Here is a 21,573-nt window from a genome sequence, read left to right on the forward strand (position 1 = left end):
ATCTGAAGACTATAACCATAAAAACAGGAAATTTATATATCTGGGGTAATATTTGGGGATAACTTATTGTTTTGTTTATAAAATCTAAGGGGAAAAAGTAAGAGAATTGCAAAAAGCATCATGGGGTAGCAGTTAAAGTATAGGCTCTGAAACCAGGCTCTGAGTTCAAATACTGGCTCTGCCATATGTATACCTTAGCTTCCTCAAATATAAAACAGATCATAATAGTATCTACCTCATAAAGTCATATTAAGGAATATATGGATAATCTATGGAAATGTCTAGGAGGAGTGTCTGTCACAACTTAGCTCTCAATACATGTTAATAACCACAGTGTACTCCACGGCTCAGCTATATATAGCATGTATACAGTCACAGAAACATAAAATTGAACACTCGGTAAACTGAAAATACAATAATACCGAGGTGGATAGAAGGACAGGATGACTACATGTATATGGAGAGGGGAGAGTGTGTATGTAGTTATCTCCATATCTACTTACTAATGCATAAAAGTAAAAAACAAAAAAATAGTCATAGAAGCATACTATGTAGAGGTACAAATAAGAATACTAGAATTAGCTTAAAAACTTAAAAGTGGTTTCCTTTGAATGGAGGAATAGATACATTACTCTTCACAAACCTTGTAGAACTATTGGACTCTTTAAATTCTGTATATGAAAAATTTTAAAAAGTTAAAACCAGACTTAAACCCAAAAAGTCATCTGTATGTAATGCCAGAAAGAAAGCAACTTACAAAGCCATGCATTTCTTCTATGAGAATGAAGACAGCTTTGCTGCCTCCAGAGACTAACACATATTGAATAAGCACATATTTCGAAGGATAGCAATTAAGCTCTTTCAATGGATGTTCCTTGAGCATGTCATTTTGGAAAACATTTGACCCTAACTGTCAGCCTTCTTCTGCATTTGGCGGGACTTCCCCTGGCTCCCTGTGTCACTCTAACAGGTGAATAACTAAGAAAAAAGCCTTTCTTCTGCCTGTGGACACTTGTTTATGATGGCGTTCAGGATCCTGGAGCTAGGCTGACAGATGCTCCTCCAGAAGGTTAATGAGATAAAGGTTCCTCCAGCTGGCCCTTAAGCAGAGATTACACCTGAGGGGAAGATAAGTAGATTATTCCAGAAACAGACATTGCTTCATGTTCTTCATAAATTAGCACCCTCATAAAGGTAAACCAAGAAGGTTATCCTCTCTCAGCTGGCATCAGTATTTAATTACTTTTCATATTTCTGTCATTTTATTTTTTTAATGAGATTTGGGACTGTTCTGTGATTGTTACCAGAATTGCCAATGCACAAGAGCCAGAATGTATTTGGAAACTAGAAGGGCTATTTTTGTTTTTTGGATTTTTCTCCAGGTTCAAGGAACCAAAGGTAAGTTATTTGAATATTTGTTTATTTTTAAAATTGCTTATCTATAAAATCTATTTGCAGAAGTGAACATTCAAAATCAACAAGCTCACCATTATGTCTCAGAGGGTTAGTATATGGTAAGCCCTAAATAAATATTGATTAATTGATTGAATGATTGTCAGAAATGGTTTTCACGTTGTTGAAAATTTACTTCATAATTTTAAGTGCAATTAATGTTAATAAAATAAGAGAGATGAATGCATCCTTTTTGCTTTATAAAACATCGAATACAAATTTATGTCAATATCAGTAACATTAGTAGATCCATGAAACCATTCCATTTATCTCTTAAAATTGACAAATAAAATATAAAGGTTGATGCAATATTTACTGAAGCTAATGTTTTAAGCTATTTATAATCAGACAAAAAATGTATTTCTTACCTTCTCATAATTAAATCTTGAGTTGCTTTTCCTTAAAAAATAGCAAGGGGGCTTTGTCTTCAGAGTTCATGATAATGACAAACTCAGAAACATGGTTGTTTTTGAAGTTGTTTGCATAAAAGAATGAGGCAGTGCATGTTCTTTTTTTTTTTTTTAGCTTTTTTAAGATCACTGATAAATTTTATTTTATTTTATTTTATTTTATTTTATTTATTTATTTATTTATTATTTAAATTCAAGTTAGTTAACATACATTGTGGTCTTGGCTTGAGGAGTAGAACCCAGTGATTCATCTCTTACATATGACACCCAGTGCTCATCCCAACAAGTGTCCTCCTTAATGCCCATCACCCACTTGGCCCATCCCTCCACCCAACGCCCCTCCAGCAGCCCTCAGTTTGTTCTCTGTATTTAAGAGTCTCTTATGGTTTGCTTCCCTCTCTGTTTTGAAGTTGCATGCATGAAAGAACGAGGCAGTGCATGATCTTATGGCAAATCTTCAAATGAATTTAAAATTAAAGCAAGCCACTAAGCAGGCATATTTAAGAAAAATAATGTATTTTCAAAAATCCTGTTGAAGAAAGCTTCACTTTTTTTTTTTTAAGAATAAACTTAGTCATTGTAACATAGTCTTTTTAAGACATTTGAAATCAGTAATGTTTGGTTCTTCCGTAAGGATGACATAGCTTCAGACAATTAACATTTTAATCAAATTATTGGTTTGAAAATGTCCAGAGAAAGTAAAACAAAGAGTTGTTGCATTTGTAAGTCACAAAATAACTAATTGTCAGTTATTTTATATGTTACTTTTTAGTGGTTGCATTTAGAAGGAGAAAAAAAATTCTATAAAAGAGTATATAAAAATACCTTTTGTTTTTCAACCTGTAAATGATAGTGGATGAAACAAAAGTTTACTTACCTTTCCTTTCAATTGTCAGTTATATATCAATGTTTACATTTATAAAAACATTTTCATTAGAAACAAATGATGGGATTCTAGTGTATTTTGAGTTTAATTTGCTGAAACAAGCTTACTGTCTATTTCACACACTTGACCAGGCAAATCATCTTTGGGTTTGTCATTGTTGTTTAATTAATTGTGTTAACTAATTTAACTATTTTTGCTATTTTCATACATTATATATCAACCATTACAATTACAAATAGCATAATCATTTGCATAAAGTTAAATTAAATAAGCTCACCAAAACCTATAATTTGTTATATGCCAGTTTCTATGAAACAAAGTACAATTAATGGCATAATAAAAAATCCTTATATTTTACTTGTTTGGGACTTTTTATTCTGTAAGAATCTCAGATCTGTGAACTTCTGTTAATCTCCAATTACTGAGGTCTACATTAATTAGAGTTTATGTGCTTCAGCCTGACTGGATTCCCGTTGGTAACTAATTAACCATGAGTGTATTTACACAGAAATACCATGAGTGTATTTACATAGAAAACAGTATGGGGAGTGAGAAGAAAAGTTCAATTTAATACAACTAGCTGTTAAACATATCTACTGAGTGTTCAAATTCGAGAGTTTCTTTTTAAAAAATTATAGATTATTTAAAAAAACAAAAAAGACATGAAAAATTGCACATAGAACTTCCATCCAAACACAACCTATGCTGGTACTGATATACGTTCCCTCGGTCTTTTTTCTATGTACACTTATTTAATTTTTACATGATTGCAGTTTTACAGTAGCACAATTTTATACCAGGCTTTCTGCACTTCTGTTCCATTATATGAATGTTCTACATTGCTATCTAGTTTTGACATGTGTCTTTTTTTGGCTACATAATATTCCTTTCAGTTGATACGTCATGATTTGCTTTACATACTAGCCAACAAAAGAGAAATAATTGTTTCTAATTATATTATTATTATGAATAACATTGCAATGAACATCTTTATATAAGTCTCTCTTAGTATTTAAGATTCTTAGCATAAATTGACTAAAGTAAAAAATTGGGTCTAAGCATAAACAGTTTTATAGTATTTGATTCATACCAAATTGCTTCTCGAAAGTTTTCCTATGCCGTTAGGTGATTTTTCCCAATTGAGTTCCACAGAGTGGTTACCAGCTACCCAATACTGTGCTTGACATAAAATATTAAGAGACCCAAAGACATGCCAATACTTTAAAATTTTTACTTTAAGCTTTGCAATTCTGAATGTAGTTTTCCCACTGATAACACAAAAGTGAAATGACTTTGATTTCAAAACCTTTACTATGTAAAATTGTTTACTCAACCGAACAGTTTAATAATTTCAAGGAACAATTATTTTGTCAAGATACCAAGGTGCCTCTCATATTCCTAATAGGCATCCCAGTTGCATCTGATGTGCACAGCACTGCTTTACAGTTTTACCTTTTCATTGCACATAAATAATTTTATCTAATTGCTTGTGGCATTCCAATGTGTGGGAGAAAGAGAAAAAAATCCACCCTTAGCAAGTCCTAAAATGGAAATAATGTGTATCAGAGTATGTACCTTTTGCATTACATTTGGATATACTAAATGAAACCTTAACTAAGTAAGTTAGTCACCAAGGTAGAGTAATTATTTTTGTAGCTATGAATGTCAGAAAATTTGCAATTGAAGACACTCTACTTCTTGCTAAGCCTTTACTACTGGGATATGTTCTCATTTCATAAAATTACCCAGGAAGGTGTTTTCCCTCACTGTGGCTCCATTAACAGAAAATGTGGATTCATTTCTATACCTGAGAGAGCTGCCCACTGACAGTCACATTAACTTTGCAGCTCCTCTACTTCGTTCATCTCTGCTACAGTCTCAGGACAGTGTAATTCAAAAGGTTCAAGGCAGACTTTTTGCTCAATTGTATCTGAAAAGGTGGCCTTATAATCAAGGCTCTGTAAATTGAAGACGCTTTGTGTTCAACTGAGCAGACTCTGGCAGCACACCTGAAGCCATTTTTTAGATTAAATACTCGCTTTAAAAATCAAAAGCAATTTCTGCCTTGTGGCCCCTCTGTGCTTATATCAACGACCACACTAAAGGACTATCATATATGTGAACTAATTAAGCAGCGCTGACATGACCTGCTGCTTTCTTGGCCACTTCTATCAACCATGAGTGTGCAGCCATATTGACTGTATTTGCATGCTAATCATCTCTGAAAATTCGGATCCTGTATACCTTTGTCAACACAATCATATTCACAGCAGATTTTATGCTGTTTTAAAATAATCCATCTAGGTGCCTGGGTGGCTCAGTCAGTTGATCATCCAACTCTTGATTTCAGCTCAAGTTATGATCCCAGGGTCATGGGATCAAGCCCCACATCAGCCTCTGCACTGAGCGTGGGACCTGCTTAAGATTCTCTCTGTCTCTCCCTCTGCCTCTCTCCCCCACTCATGCTCTCTATCTCTCTCCCTGTCTCTAAAATAAAAATAAAATAATCCATCTAAAGCAACAAAGTTTTTTCTTTCTTATGAGTCTCTGGGCTTATATTATAATTCAGTATGTATGTGGTAATGACCACAGTAAAAGTTCCAACATCATTGCTATATCGTGAAGTAACCAGACTCCAGGATGATGGAGGTCTCCATCTATACTGCCTCTTCCTACTTCAGGGTATAAAGGACACTTCCACAATTGTGGGGAAGGAACTGGTTATACCAATCCTCAGAATACAGCAAAGCAGCTTGTTGAAAGGAAGGCAAGTATTTGACCACATTGTGAGTTTTAGCCTTCCAAAGCAGACAGTTTTAAGCAACCACTGGGTCTGAGCTCACTGTCTGAGAGAAAGAGATGGTGTCACTGGGATTTCAACCTCACAAATCAAGAGCGCCAAGTCAGATGCAGCCATTTTAATAAGGAAGGAAGGTGCTCTGGACCAAGGCAACCTGCACGCCAAAGCTTAATCCTACAATGAGTTGATAAGGTTGACTGGCATAGCCATGGTAATGAGAAATCATCTATGGACATGCCACTGTCAAGTGTGAACCTCAGCATGCATCACTATTAATTATTTATTGGGGATGTACTCTCACTGCTGTACCTCTCTTCTGGCCACAGTGAATGTGGGAAGAGTGTGAAGGAGCTACAGAAGAGTGATAAATGCTTCCAAGCATATGGTTATAGTCAGTAGATAAGTATTCTTCCATTTACCTTTAGTCATTCTTGAGGAAACAGTATCTTTCTGTGTGCCTTTGGAAAGTCATCTTAATTCATTCCAATTTGGTTTTCTTCATTCAGCCATCTCTAGTCCCCTCACTCACTGCAACTGGCATCTATTTTCATAATTGCTCCCCCAGGAGAAGGATTAAAGGAAACTACACTGAAAGAAATTTTATGGAGAAAATTCAGGACCTTGAAACTAATGAAAAGTTTCCATTTCAGAAGTACTTTAACTTCATATAGAAATAGCATATGTAGGGCTAATTTGTCTGTCTTAAGGTTCCCGCTTCTTTTATGAAGAAATAAAAGTTACATTTAATTAAGCCCAAATAAGAAACCCAAGGGCACTATTACAACCCATTGTAGGCCTGATCAAAACACTTTGTAGGTAGCAATCATATTAATAATCCTTTAGCTTAAATATTTGATTTTTTTAAGAAGCTCAGACAAATTTTAATTAATCTTCTTAAAATTTCAGTGGCTGGTAGACAATCTGCTTATTTCTGTCCAGGAACCCAAGGCAGAGAATACTAAGTAACACTCCTAAAATCATTTGAGGTGGGAAGATTAGAACCAAAACTGGGATTTGAGCTATATTTAGTCCTGTCGTACATGTGCTTAGTCTATTAATCAGTCCAATATAATACAATGAGTGAAATTAATACACTTAAGTTACTGTTAAGTCAACAGCCAGCTTTCCTCTGTTAACAACACCAGATGATTTCTGGTTCTGGGCCATTTCTATTGCGTAACTATTTGCATGACTGATCTCAGGATAGCTGGCTATATCATCAGCTCTACCCTAAAATTAGAGGCATAATTTTTGGAGCTGTATTACTCATTAGGAAAAAAGTGTGACATTTTGAACTCCTTAAAGAAATGCAGTCATTTATTCATGGTATCATTTTAAATGCCCACCATTAAAGTCTAAGTTTATCAGTAAGTGGCTTATTTATGATTATGTTATGTATTTCAAAGCAGAACTTGGCCTAACGGATATGATTTGACACGTTCGGAAAGTCTCTTCTGAAACCAAAGATACTTCCCAATCAAAACCCTGAAAATTAACCTCCAGGTTTTTAATATTTTCAGACTAGAGATCTATAATTCTGAAATATGCCTTTCTAATCATTTCTCTTCCTTCCTTCTCTGAAAAAATGAGTTTTACTCTCATCAAAACTCGCCAGTCTTGCAGCCTCTCCCAGTTCCTCCAGTTGTGCAGCCCATCTAGGCCTCAGTGTCCACACATTAATGCTCCATGCGGAGTGCACTTCCCGGCCTCTCCCAACACTCTTCTTGTTGGTACAATATAAACCTTACTCCTTGACCTCCTGCCCCATTTTCTTGGCTAATCCCACTCTGGGTAAATTTAACTTTCACTTTTCCCACTCTCATTTCTGAGCTGCCAAATAAGAATCCAAAACAAACAAAGTGCGTACGTGAAACAAATCCATGCACCATAACCACAATTGGGCCCTCCATGCTCTTTCACAGTCCTACTCATCTCTGATTCCCTGACTTAATCCCCTCATCCAGTTTCCACAACCTCTCTCTCCTTGAGCCAGCAACCTGATTCTTCCTCACTCACATAACGGCACAGTGAAAAGAAAGGCTTTAAGGCTCTCACAGGGCCGCATTCACCACAGAACACTTACTGTCACACTTACTGTCACTTAACTGCGTATGCGACCTTGGCAAATTGCTCAATCTTACAGATACCTCCCATTTATGGTTTCTCATCTATAAAACGGGAATAATAATATCAGTGTCTTCCTCATATGGTATGATGAAGATAAGTGAAGTAATGTTTATGAAGTTCCTAGTGAGTTATCTCCTATAAAATTGCTCGATAAATGCTAGATCCTAAGATGAGTCTGATGATTTCCATCACTGTTGCCACTTCTTTCTTCGTACTGAGAAGATTAAAGTCATCTGATTTCATTTGATACCTCTTTTTTCTATTTCAAACTTTCTTTCAATCTTTATCCAAACTCGTCTCCTTTTCTCTTGTTTCAGAGAGATAAGATTTCATATTTTTGTTAATGTTACTTCTGTCTACCTATGACTTTAACTCCACTTACAGCCGGTTCCCCTACGACCTTCCTCTGCCTGTCTCCCTTTCCACTGATTTCATTTTCCCAGTCTAAAAAACTTAATGCAACATTTCTCAACATTGGTAAAAACACTAGTGCTGGGGCTCCAGCTCTGAAGATTCTGATTTAGTTTGTCTGGGTGAGACCCAAGCTAGAATGGTTGTTAAGGCCATCCAGGCAATTTTATTGTGCAACCAGGTTTGAGAAGCATGATTTAGTGCCCTTCTGGAAAGATATGATATGTGGGTCATTATATTATGGGCCACCAGAGGATCTGTTTTAATCTTCCTCTCTTTAGTAAATATTTTATCATAAATATATTTGTGGTTTGGAGGGAGTGGTCTCATCATTTAATAGAGTTGACAGGGTGGTTTGTATCCTCATTTCCTCTGTAGTGTTGTTTCAAATTTTTTAACCTTTCTACAGAAATTAGGGCTATAAGATATGTATATTTTTTAAGTTTATTTATTTGGAGGGGGGAGGGGCAGAGAGAGAATCTCAAGTGGACTCATGCTGACAACACAGAGCCTGACACAAACCGTGAGATATGACCTGAGCCAACATCAAGAGTCAGACACTTAACCAACTGAGCCACACAGTTGCCCCAGGAATATATATATTTTTAAGTTTATTTATTTATTTTGAGACAGAGAGAATAAGAAGGGGAGGGGCAGAGAGAGAGGCAGAGAGAATCCCAAGCAGGCTCCACGGCTGTCAGCACAGAGCCCACTGCCAGGCTTGAACTCACAAACTGTGAGATCATGACCTGAGCCAACATCAAGAGTCAGATGCTTAACTGACTGAGCCACCCAGGCGCCCCCAGGAATATGTATTTTTTAAAAGCTGCACAGAGTATCCTAATGCACACTCTTAAAACTCAATTAAATGCTTCATGAGGGCAGGAACCATGTCCATCTTGTTCTCAGTCGTATCATCAGAATCCCCTTTTCTAGCATAAACCTCTGCTTCCTGCGTTGTGTCCATGTCATTTTGTCATCTTCTATCTCTAAAGTCAGGAATTTTGGGTATCATGTAAGACAACATCCTCTTCATATCCAGGTTGTCATCAAATCCTATCAAATGCTCTGCTGATAAATGTTCAGCAACAATCTCTTCAAGAGATAAAAAGTTTTAATCATAGTGTTTGTCAGTATCCATAGTGTAAATAAACACTTTTGCCATGGCCAGTTTCAATCTACCGACATGACAACACCTAACGTGAGTGTGCACATTCGGCTCTCAGGAGCTGGGAGCCGATGTGAACCTGCTTCATCCAGCACGCCACAGCATTATCGATTTCAGCACACAGCACTTCTCTAATCCAGCTTCGCCTTTTCATCCTCATTGCTGTGGGACTATGGATAATAGCCTCCTCTCGTTCTGACCTTTGACTTCTCCATTTCCTATGCCCATGATACCTAGTCAGTCAGTGGCATATCCTGTCAATACTTATCCCAGACATGGCTCGCTCGTATTTCTTGAGCTTTAACTAGCTTTGTTATTCATTGTTTACCACATTCACTGCTGGAGGGAAAAGAAAGAGTAAAGAATAGAACTTCCAAATTCCCCTCAATGCCTTCAGAATAAAGTCTGGTAATTTCACTTGAGAGTCCTGGTGATCTGGCCTCCACCTTCCTCTCCAGCCACACTTGTAGAGACTGCTTGAGTCCTCCTGCCATGGGTGACACTCATTGCTTTCTGCAGATCTCCTTACCTCATAAATATATGTTAAGAATGTACAGAACGTATCTGTGACATTTGGAGAATAGTATAAAATGGTCATCTTCCAGATTAAATAATAAGCCATTGATGGTATCTTAGAAGTTCTCTGCTCTTCCAGGGTCTCTGCCCCTTTGCTCTGTGCCAAAAGTAGACACAGTCATGAATTTTGTGCTAATCATGTCATTGCCTGTGTTTCCAGTTATAAATGTATTCTCTAAATAATATATTTCTTGGTTTTCTCTGTGATTCTTATATTTAAAAAAATATCATGCTGTGGGTGTTCTCCTAGGACTGACTTCTTTGTCTCAACATTATGGTTTGGTGGGGGGCGGGGGGAGTTAATGTTTATTTTAAGAGAAAGAGCACATACATGCATGAGCGGGGGAGGGACAGAGAGAGAGGAGGACAGAGGATCTGAAGTGGGCTGTGCACTAACAGCAGAGAGCCCCACGTGAGGCTCGAACTCAAGAACCATGAGATCATGGCCTGAGCCAAAGTTGGTCGCTTAACCAGCTGAACCACCCAGGCACTCCTCAACATTGTGTTTTTAAGATTCACCCACATTGTTGCGTTTAGCAGACCCTGAGACAAAAGTTTACCTGTTATTCTTCATTAAGGAGTGCATTTTCAGGGTGGGAGCCTTGCTGGTAAATAGAAAAGACCTTAAAATTTGCCTCAAAGGCCATTATTAGCATTTTCCTGCATACTAGACGTGTGCGCATCTATGGACAGTGGGCGGGTCCTGATGTTTCTCATGCCGCAGCAGCAGCAGAAAATCCTGGGGCAGGAGAAAACAGACACCATGAAACATCTATGAGGCAAAGAGCTGCGGGCTGTGTCTCCTGTGGTGGATCAGAGTTTGTGAAGAGCTGGCCTGAGAGAGTGGTGAGGCTAAGAGGGCCTGAGATGGTGCAGGATACCACCTGTAGTCATTGTTCTGTTGATGGACTTGGCTGTTGCACTTTTGTATGTGTCCTCTGAGGCTCACAGCAGGCAGGAGGTTTCCAGAGTCTGGGACTCTCATTGTCTCTCTGTCTCCCTTCTAAGTAGGAGACTGTTGTCATGAGGCAGGTGTGTTTTCAATTTTGCCAGGTGACACCACACTGTTTTCCTAACTGTTTGTGCCATTTTGAGTGAGAACTCCTTTTGTTCCAGATACTCAACACACTTCATATTGGTATTGCCTGATTTATTTATTTAGTTAGTTTAGTTTAGTTTAGTTTTTTTTATTATTATTATTTTGCCAATCTTTGGTGAGGAGAGGGTGGTAGTGAAATAGTATTTCATTGAGGTTTTATTTTGTATTTCCCTCATTATTAATGAGTTTCAGTATCTTTTCCTATATTGTTCCTTTTCTACAAAATGCTTACACAAAAATTGTGCCCATTTTTTCATTAGGATGTATATCTTTTCTTACTGACTTAGAACAGTTCTTTGAAAGTTATGAATATTAGTCCTGCAGTTGCATACCTTTCAAATATCTTCTCCCAGTTTGTAGCTTATCTTCTTACTTTCTTAACGGTAACCTCTGATGAGCAGACATTCTTCATTTTTATGGAGTGGAATTTATCATCCTTTAACTTCATAGTTTGTGAGGATTTTCTGTCCTGCTTAAAAAAAAACCTTCCCTAGCTTGAAGTCATGAAAATATTCTTTTATATTGTCTTACACAAATCGTATAGTTTTTCTGTTCATATTTAAGCCACTGAAATTGATTTTGTGTGTGTGTGAGAGAGACAGAGAAAGAGAGACATGTAGTGAAAAGAGAATTTCTTTTTTTTTTTCCATATGGATAATCAATTGTTTTAGCACCATTTACTGGATAATTTCTGCTTTCCTCTCTGCTCTGTGATATCCCTTCTCTCATGAACATGATTTTGTCCATTTTTTTTTATTCCTTAACCAATAATACATTGCTTTAATTATTACAAACTTATAATGATCTTGATATCCTATAACCATGTGTCCCTGGCTTTGTTCTCTTTTTTACAGGAGTGTCTAAGCTATTCTTGACCCTCCACTCTTACATAATAGATTTTAAAATTAGCTCACCAAGTTCTACAAAACACTTTATTAAGGAGATTGAAATTGTGTTGAATCTAAGGGCACCTGGGTGGCCCAGTCGGTTAAGCGTCCGACTTCGGGGCAGGTCATGATCTCACAGTTTGGGAGTTCGAGCCCCGCATTGGGCTCCGTGCTGACATCTCCGAGCCTGGAGCCTGCTTCAGATTCTGTGTTTCCCCCTCTCTCTACCCCTTCCCTGCTCACACTCTGTGTCTCTCTGTCTCTCAATAATAAATAAACATTAAAAAAAGAGAAGAAATTGTGTTGAATCTGTAGATTAATATGGGAGAGCTGATACCTTTGTAATGTTAAGTCTTCTTATCTAAGAGCATGGAATATCTCTCCTTTTATTATCTTACAATAAAGTTGCAGGCTTATTTCATTAAAGGGCTTACATATGTTGGACTTATCCCCAGCTACTTTATATTGTGATCATGTAAATAACATTCTTATTACATTTTCTATGTAGAAAAATAATTGGTTTTATATCCCTTAGCTTTGCTGAACAATCTTAATTCTGAAAATTCACTAGCAACTGTTTGGAGTTAAAATTTTTTTAATGTAAATAATTAAATTTTTTTCATTCATGAATAAAGAAAATTTGAGTTCTTACTTTTCAGTCTTTGTATCTTTTATTTTTTATATTTTCTTACTGTTCCTAATAACCCATCCAGCATATTAAAGACAAATGGTGATTGAACACATTCTTACCTTGTTACTAATCATAAAGGGAATGCTTTCATACTTTACTTGGGTATGATGCTTGTTTTACATTTTGCATGTTTTGTTTTTGTAAATGCCCTATACCAGGGTTTTCCTTTAAAGTTCCCTTCTATTCCTAAGAGTTTTAATCATTAATGAATATGGAAAGATAGCGTACACTTCTATATCTATTTAGATTACCAGCTGGTTTTTCTCTTTTAATTCATTAATGTAATAACTTGCCTTAATCAATTTTCAAATATTAAATCCTGAGATACATTCCTGAGATAAATCCAACTTGGTCATGACCATTTTTCACACACTGCTGGATTCCATTTGCTAATATCTTATTTCAAATTATTGCATTCATATTCATATGCAAGAGTGGATCATTATTTTTTATCTCCTAGTTTCCTTGGCAAGTTTTGTAAGACTTTGTATGAAAATGAAGTTTGTCTTTTTTTTTAATATTTGATAGAACTCTCTGATAAAGCTGGAGAATGATATTTATGGAAAGATATTTGACTGCTGACTCAACTTTTTTATAGGTTATAATAGTAATGAGATTTCCTATCTTTTTTATATTAGTTTCGGTACCTTGTATATTTCTAGAAATTTATCCATTTCATATAAAATTTCAAATTTATTGACAACATTATTCATAATATCCTCTTGTGTTTTTTCATGGCTATAGAAAATGTAATGATGTCCTCCTTTTGCTCCTGATAGGATTGTGTCTTTTGCTTACTTCATCAATCTTATTTTTTCTTGTTTTTCATTAGCTTTTTCAAAGGAGAAATTTTTTAGCTTTTATATTTTCTTTATGTTATTATCTTATGTTTTACATTTTCTTAATCTCTATTCTTCTCTGTTTTCTTGTATTTTCTTTGAGTTTATTTTTGTTTTCTTTTGCTAACTTCTTGAGATGGATTTAGCTCACTAATATTTAGCTTTTTTTTTCTTTTTCTAAAGTAAGCATTCTCATAAGATAAATTTACCTTTCAAATACTGATATTGCCATGTTGCCATATTCCACAGTTTTATTATGCAGTATTTTTATCATCTGATAAAATGTTCCCTGATATTTATCATTTGATAAAAATATTTCTACTATGTAGCATTATTACTCCCTTGTCATGGGTTTTTTATAAGGATTTTTTTTTTAGTTTCCAAATACATGGAGATATTCTGATTGTTTTTTAAAATTGATTTTTAGCTTACTTCTCTATTGGGCTGAGAATATAATGTACATGCATTAGAATTCAGTATATAGTCAATACCTGCGTATGTTGTCCCTGTGCTTGAAAAGAAGGAATATTTTATATTACAAATATATAACATGTTATATGTTACATATTGTCTTTATTTTAAAATGTTCCACATGTGTCCATTAGGTCAAGTTTACTCATGTTTTCCATCATCTATATTCTTATTTATTTTATCTGCTTTTTCTATCAATTACCAAGCAAGATCCTTAAAATTTACCTGCTATTATTGTTATTTACTTTCCTTATTATTCTTTATTATTCTGTCAACCTATTTTATATTTTGAAGTCATAATATTAAGTGCATAAAATTACAACTTGTTACCTCTTTCTGATGACTTTTAAACTCTTATCAATATGATATTACTCTTTTTCTTTGTAATACCTTCTGCCAAATAAGAAACTTTGTCCACTAGTATCCTGGAACTGACTCTTACTAACTTATAGGAGCCAATTACATACATCTTCTCACAAGTTAGTGCTTGGTAATGTCACGTCAGTGGCTTGAAATCAGCCATGAAAGAATATTAACACATGGAATTTGGCAAATGCTACAAATCAGGCCTTCTCATCTATCCCCAAGAACTGGTTATTAAATATTTACCAGCATAGCTCTGACTTCCTTCAATATTAATATAACCATACCAACTTTCCTCTGGATAGTGTTAGCATGTTATTACTTTTTTCCACCCTTTTAATTTCAACTTCTCTATATCTTTCCATTTAGATGTATCTCTGAAAACAGCATAGAGTGGGATATTTTTTTTAGTGCAGTCTGACAATCTCTGCTTTTAACAGGAGTATTCTGTCCATTTGCATTTAATGTGTGCCAAATATTACATGGAACATACTAATCCAAAACTATGGTTTTTTAATTACTATCATACCCTTTTTAGGTTAGAAACCTAACACATATAGAGATTATCTGCCCAAGTTCAGGAAGTGACTCAAAAAAGCAGAACTATCTTACTATAACTTCAATCCCACAGGTACTCAAAACAAAGTTCTTCTTTCCTCTCTACATGAACATAGGTCCTTGTGCCTCAGAAAGTTTAACAAGCAGAGATTTACAGCTGTTTCTGTTGATTGACTACTCCAATTCTGTTCTTGAGCAGTTAAAAATAGCACTTTTGTGTGGAAATATATGCACCAATGCTATACATGCAATTCTCTCTCTACTCAGAACTTTCATATACTCTAAGGTCAGGTCTGCATGAGAGCGCTAAAAATAGGAATAGTGTGTTTCATGGTTTGCAATATACAAGCAGCAAAAAAAATTAGAAAACAGAGATGCTGAGCTAAATAGAACTAATTCTACTATGAATACTTTAGACATTGTAATATTCTAATAACTATGTTCCAAGTATATAGCACCCCTGGAAACGCAAGGAGAAAGATATCCCATGGTCCAGCAACCCAGCACAGCTGGAACCAAAAGGAAAGTGGGGATTTGGCACATATCATTAATGTGTCTCATAAGGAAATCCACATTCCTGTTCCCTGATATTTTATAGGGCACCCCCAGCCTCTAGAGTTTGTTAACTCCTGAATTGGGGGGAATTTTTCTGTAAGCTCTTGGTAGGTCTCTATGAATTCCTGCCACTTGTCTTCTTCACCCACTTCCAAGCAGATCATGGCCTAGTCTGCCTCTGGCTTATGAATTACCTGGTACTGTTCAAGTGTAACCCTTTGGTTTCCATGCCATTCAATATTTGCATCAAGCCATGCTCAAGAAATGCTCTAAACTGCAATGTCCCATACATTTGTGAGGTACAATTGCAACTGGGCATCCACATATCAGACTTACTAGTAATATTCCATTATGTTTCTCTTGTCCATAACCTGTGTATTTATTTAAACTCTTGAAGGAGTTCTGAAACCTATGGAGATTGTGCCAAAAAGTATACATGATGCTTTAGAAATTGGGAAGCAGAAGAAAGGAAAAAAGGTTAGTAGAATTTAAGTTAATGGAGGGATGAGATGATTAAAAGTGGCTTAATGGAATTGGTCCCACATTTACATGGAAAGGGTAGCTGCCTACCCAGGATGATTTGAGGGGTACTAAAAAATCCAGTTGTTAGAGAAAATGCGGGTTTCTTTTCAGCTGAAAACAAGCCTCAGCTAGGCTGGCGAGCAACTTGAACATACTTGTTCTCACCTTAGTTTCACATTCTGTTTACATGACCGTAGCACTAAACCAACTCCCTTCACCATTTGTTCAAAGTAATATACTTTGCAGTTAACCACAGCTTCTAGAAATGTCCTACTTTTCTTAACTTTCAAGACTGGCTTATTTGGGGGAAAAAGGATTTTGCTGGTTTTGCTTATGTATTCATATGAAAATCACTTATAGTTCTTAACATTTTAAACTTTCCTGCTAAAATTCTCAAGTAAATTTAGCCCTCTATACAGTAGCAATGTGTTCATCTTGTAGTTCCCACAATCTGTGACCCAATACCATGTACCTTGAGAACACTTGAGAGTCAAGGGCATGCGTGTGGTTCTGGAATTACAGTAGGGACAGTGCCCTTGAACTGGTAGTGGCTGTGTGTGGACCTCAGCCAGGGTCCATTATAAACCGATGCCCTGCTTTAGATGAAAGCAGCTGTGTTCTGAGACCTTCACACCACACACTATGACAAGTACTTCCATTGTGTTTCTCTCCTCTCCCAGGACAGAGAGGCCAGTCATCTTTGACACCCCTCCCCTTCTCAATATGCCATTCTATCTCTCCCCACAAGGGGTGGAGGACTTAGATCAGGAAAGTTTATGCAAGATTAAATAATTATTTTTGAAAATTTCCAGTCATTGATTTGGTCCTGAAATGTTATCTACTTTCTCTCTGTGGAATTCTGTTCTTCAAATGGAGATTTTTGTTCTATAGGAATTCCAGTAATTTTTGTCTCTACTTCTGTTAATTCATTCATTAAGGCATTCCGGCCTTCTCCCTTAGGAAACATAATGGGTTCACTAAGTGCTTGTACCAGTGACTGTTGCTTTCATAACAATGCTGCCGGAAAAGCCCCATTCTCCTTTTCCTGTTGTCTGTTTTATCGTCACAATATGTGTACAGTAATACTATATTGTAAACCTGCAGGGTTAGATGGCTGGAAAATATCCTTCTGGAAAAGAGTTTGATAAGGAGTGGTCCAAACGGGTTGATAAGGATCCACTTGAATATATAACCAAGAAAGAGACTGATTGGTGGGCAAAACTGAGCCTTACTTAAAATGAAAACTTCATAAGCAGCCTACAGCTGGAGGCCAACTTTGGTACAGAAAGGAAAAAAAAATAAACTCTTTGCAGATATGACAGGGAGGTGAACTGAACTATCATGGCTTCCAGGATGCCAGTCAACATCAAGGCCACATGGCCACCAGCCTATAACCTAAAGTGGAAAAAATACTTCTGACTGAAGGGCTAGCTTTCACATTAGCATGTAGATATGCTTAGTCAATCTAATTTTAAAACAGTATATGAGGAATCAAAAGCCTAGTATTTCTGACCTGCTACTTCACCCTTGGACATAGTTAATTTTTCCTTAGAATAAATTAATGTTTTAATTTAGTATTTGAATCTAGTGGTCATTTCATTAATTTCCTTTTCTATATATTTGGAAATTTCTAAACTTGTCATAGCTATACTGGATTGCAGGATTTGGGTTAGCTCCAGGGTAGAGTGGCTAAAGGAAAAAAAAAAGATCCTCCCAATGTAAACTTTTTTTTAATTTTGTTTTTTAAATTTACATCCAAATTAGTTAGCGTATAGTGCAACAATGATTTCAAGAGTAGATCCCTTAATGTCCCTTACCCCTTTAGCCCATCCCCCTTCACACAACCCCTCCAGTAACCCTGTTTGTTCTCCATATTTAAGAGCCTCTTATGTTTTGTCTGCCTCCCTGTTTTTATATTATTTTTGCTCCCCTTCCCTTATGTTCATCTGTTCTGTGTCTTAAAGTCCTCATATGAGTGAAGTCATAATGATGTTTGTCTTTCTCTGACTGACTAATTTCACTTAGCATAATACCCTCTAGCTCCATCCATGTAGTTGCAAATGGCAAGATTTCATTCTTTTTGATTGGTGAGTAATACTCCATTGTGTATGTATATATATATATACGCACACACACCACATTTCTTTATACATTCATCCATCAATGGACATTTGGGCTCTTTTGATATTTTGGCTAATGTTGATTAGCATTAGTGCTGCTAGAAACATTGGGGTGCATGTGTCCCTTCGAAACAGCATACCTGTATCCCTTGGATAAATACCTAGTAGGGCAATTGCTAGGTCATAGGGTAGTTCTATTTTTAATTTTTAGAGGAACCTCCATACTGTTTTCCGGAGTAGCTGCACCAGCTTGCATTCCCACCAGCAATGCAAAAGAGATCCTCTTTCTCCACATCCTGGCCAACATCTGTTGTTGCCTGAGTTAATAATGTTAGCCATTCTGACAGGTGGTATCTCATTGTGGTTTTGATTTGTAGTTCCCTGATGATGAATGATGTTGAGCATTTTTTCATGTGTCAGTTGGCCATCTGGATGTCTTCTTTGGAGAGCTGTCTATTCATGTCTTTGGTCCATTTCTTCATTGGATTATTTGTTTTTTGGGTGTTGAGTTTGATAGGTTATTTATAGATTTTTGGACACTAATCCTTTATCTGATACGTCGTTTGCAAATATCTTCTCCCGTTCTGTCAGTTGCCTTTTAGTTTTGCTGATTGTTTCCTTCGCTGTGCAGAAGCTTTTTATTTTGATGAGGTCCCAATAGTTCATTTTTGCTTTTGTTTCCCTTGCCTCCAGAAACGTGTTGAGTAAGAAGTTGCTGTGGCCAAGATCAAAGGGGTTTTTGCCTGCTTTCTCCTTGAGGATTTTGATGGCTTCCCATCTTACATTTAGGTCTTTCATCCATTTTGAGTTTATTTTTGTGTATGGTGTAAGAAAGTGGTCCAGGTTCATTCTTCTGCATGTTGCTGTCCAGTTTTCCCAGCACCACTTGCTGAAGAGACTGTCTTCATTCCATTGGATATTCTTTCTTGCTTTGTCAAAGATTAATTGGCCATACATTTGTGGGTCTATTTCTGAGTTCTGTATTCTGTTCCATTGATCAGAGTGTCTGTTTTTGTGCCAGTACCATACTGTCTTGTTGATTATCGCTTTGTAATACAGTTTGACGGGGATTGTGATACTTCAGCTTTGGTTTTCTTTTTCAAGATTGCTTTGGCTTTCTGTTTCAAGATTGCTTTGGCTATTCGGGGTCTTTCCTGGTTCCATACAAATTTTAGGATTATTTGTTCTAGCTCTGTGAAGAATGCTGGTGTTATTTTGATAGGGATTGCATTGAATATGTAGATTGCTTTGGGTAGTATTGACATTTTAACAATATTTTTTCTTCCTATCCAGAAGCATGGAATCTTTTCCCAGTTTTTTGTGTCGTTTTCATTTTCTTTCATAGGCTTTATATAGTTTTCAGTGTATAGATTTTTCACCTCTTTGGTTAGATTTATTCCTAGGTATTTTATGGTTTTTGGTGCAATTGTAAATGGGATTGATTCCTTGATTTCTCTTTCTGTTGCTTCATTGTTGGTATATAGAAATGCAACTGATTTCTGTGCATTGATTTTATATCCTGCAACTTTGCTGAATTCATGAATCAGTTCTAGCAGTTTTTTGGTGGAATCTTTAAGGTTTTCCATATAGAGTATCATGTCGTCTGCAAAGAGTGAAAGTTTGACCTCCTCCTGGCCGATTTGGATGCCTTTTATTTCTTTGCAGAGGCTAAGACTTCCAATACTATGTTGAATAACAGTGGCAAGAGTGGACATCCCTGTCTTGTTCCTGACCTTAAGGGGAAAGCTCTCAGTTTTTCCCCAATTTAAACTTTTGGTGTCAACCACTTTTCTTAGCCTGCTGGAAGGAGCCCTGCCCATGGACACCCACCTAAATATTTCCTGCCCACCTAAATATTTCCTGCCACACCTTTCATGAGAACCTCCCAACTCATTGTGAGCCCATCCCACCATGCTGCCTCAGCCCTTCCTCAAATGGTCTCTTTTGCTGAGAAATCACCACTCTCACCATCACTCCCATCAACAAATGTACTCAACATGTATAATCCCAAACTCAAAGAAGTGATAATAGCAGTTGATTTTCCAACATTCCCTTTTCAGTATACATTATGTGTTAGATAGCGACACCATCTGGTGAGGTGGCACATTAGCATGTTGAATACACCAGGCTCTATGAGCACACATTGCAAGCCTCTAAAAAATAAAAAAATAAATAAAAAAAATAGAGGAAAAAAGAGAATGAAGGGAGGAAATGTTGATACTTTTATGTGTGGTATCAGAGGAATCTTCACCCATATAGGACCTTACTTTGTTTTAGGAAAAGCAGTAAAGCCAGATCTTTCAACGACTTTTGCTGTGGAATGGAAAAAAAAAATGGATCAATAGCTAGAGGGGAAATGGCATCAAGAGAATCCTTTAAGTAGAAGGAAAAGTAATAGCGTGTTTGTAGGCTGATTGGAGTAATCCAGCAAGAAGAAGGGAAATACCAACATAGGCAAGTGATAGAAGAGTTTCTGGAAGAATGTCCTCAAGAGGTGTAAACGGATGGGATACAGACAGTACACAAGTAAAGGAATTGGCCTTGAATAGGAATAGACTGCTCATCAAATAGTCACAGGAAGGAAAGCAGAGTATGTGAATGCAGATGCAGTCAGTGAGCAGATGCAATGCTGGGCATTGATAAAGTTTTCTTCTTGCTCCCCTCATTCTCAGGAAAATGTGGAACCAGGTCATCAGCTAAAAGTGAGAATTGGCCAGAAGTGCAGGAAATCTGAGAAAAGTTGTATGTAGTTCTCCTGGAGAGTGAGAAACTCAGTGGACCAGGGAAACATAGTGTGATGCTATTTATGGATCATAAATTTAACATGAGTCTGGGGGCACCTGAGTGGCTCAGTTGGTTAAGAATCTGACTCTTGCTTTTGGCTCAGATCATGATCTCACGGTTCATGAGTCCCAGCCCCATGTCAGATTTCATGCTTACAGCACAGAGCCTGCTTGGAATTCTCTCTCTCTCTCTCTTTCTCTCTCTCTCTCTGCCCCTCCCCTGCTCACTCTCTCTCTCAAAATAAATAAACTTTAAAAAAAATTTGTTAAGTGAGTCCAAATGGTTATTTTTCTCCATCCATGTTCAGCTACAAGGGTACAAAGTGAGGAGTAGGAAGAGGGCTGAATTTAACATAAAGTTTTACCTATCAAGCACAATTATTCAGGGGCAAGGGAATTGAGGACTTGTCATCCTAAAGAGCCAAGCAATATTAATATTCTTTCACATTGACACCCATGGTCTTAATTGTTTCCATTTATTATTATTTATTTACTCTTGGATAAATTGAAAGTACCTGGGAATGCTGACTTTACTAAAATACACTTTTTGCATAACCCATCTCCTTTCTGTTCTTTTGAGTTTCATTCACAGAGGAATTTTTTATTTATCTTTTCACTTAGGATATTATCTTTAATAAGATGACTGTGCTCAAAATCTCTGATATTAGACACTGTAGCAGGGAGAAGAAATTTAAAAGGGAGGTTGCAATAATGTAGGTGGACAGGACAAATGAAATACAAGAGAACAATAAATGAATTCTGAATATGAGGTCTGAGAAAGCTTAGTGGAAAAGGAAAGAAAGCTTAGAAACTGGCCCTTGAAGGAAGAAGGAAAAGAAGGGCCCACCGATATGA

General features: G+C 36.6%; 1 protein-coding gene across 2 annotated transcripts in view; it reads left to right on the plus strand.

The window, feature by feature from the left end:
- The first annotated feature begins 1,151 nt into the window (after nt 1-1,151).
- IMPG1 (interphotoreceptor matrix proteoglycan 1) overlaps nt 1,152-21,573 on the plus strand; it is a 130,932-nt gene continuing 110,510 nt past the window's right edge. The window contains exon 1 of one of the 2 annotated variants that reach the window (XM_019442698.2): nt 1,152-1,398. In XM_019442698.2, the coding sequence (XP_019298243.2) occupies nt 1,332-1,398 (67 nt within the window). In that variant the 5' untranslated portion in view covers nt 1,152-1,331. The remainder of the gene's footprint in view (nt 1,399-21,573) is intronic. The other variant, XM_019442697.2, reaches the window with a different exon arrangement.

The sequence above is a fragment of the Panthera pardus genome, unplaced genomic scaffold (assembly GCF_024362965.1).
Source record: "Panthera pardus isolate Hobbes unplaced genomic scaffold, ASM2436296v1 HiC_scaffold_17, whole genome shotgun sequence".
Taxonomy (NCBI): domain Eukaryota; kingdom Metazoa; phylum Chordata; class Mammalia; order Carnivora; family Felidae; genus Panthera; species Panthera pardus.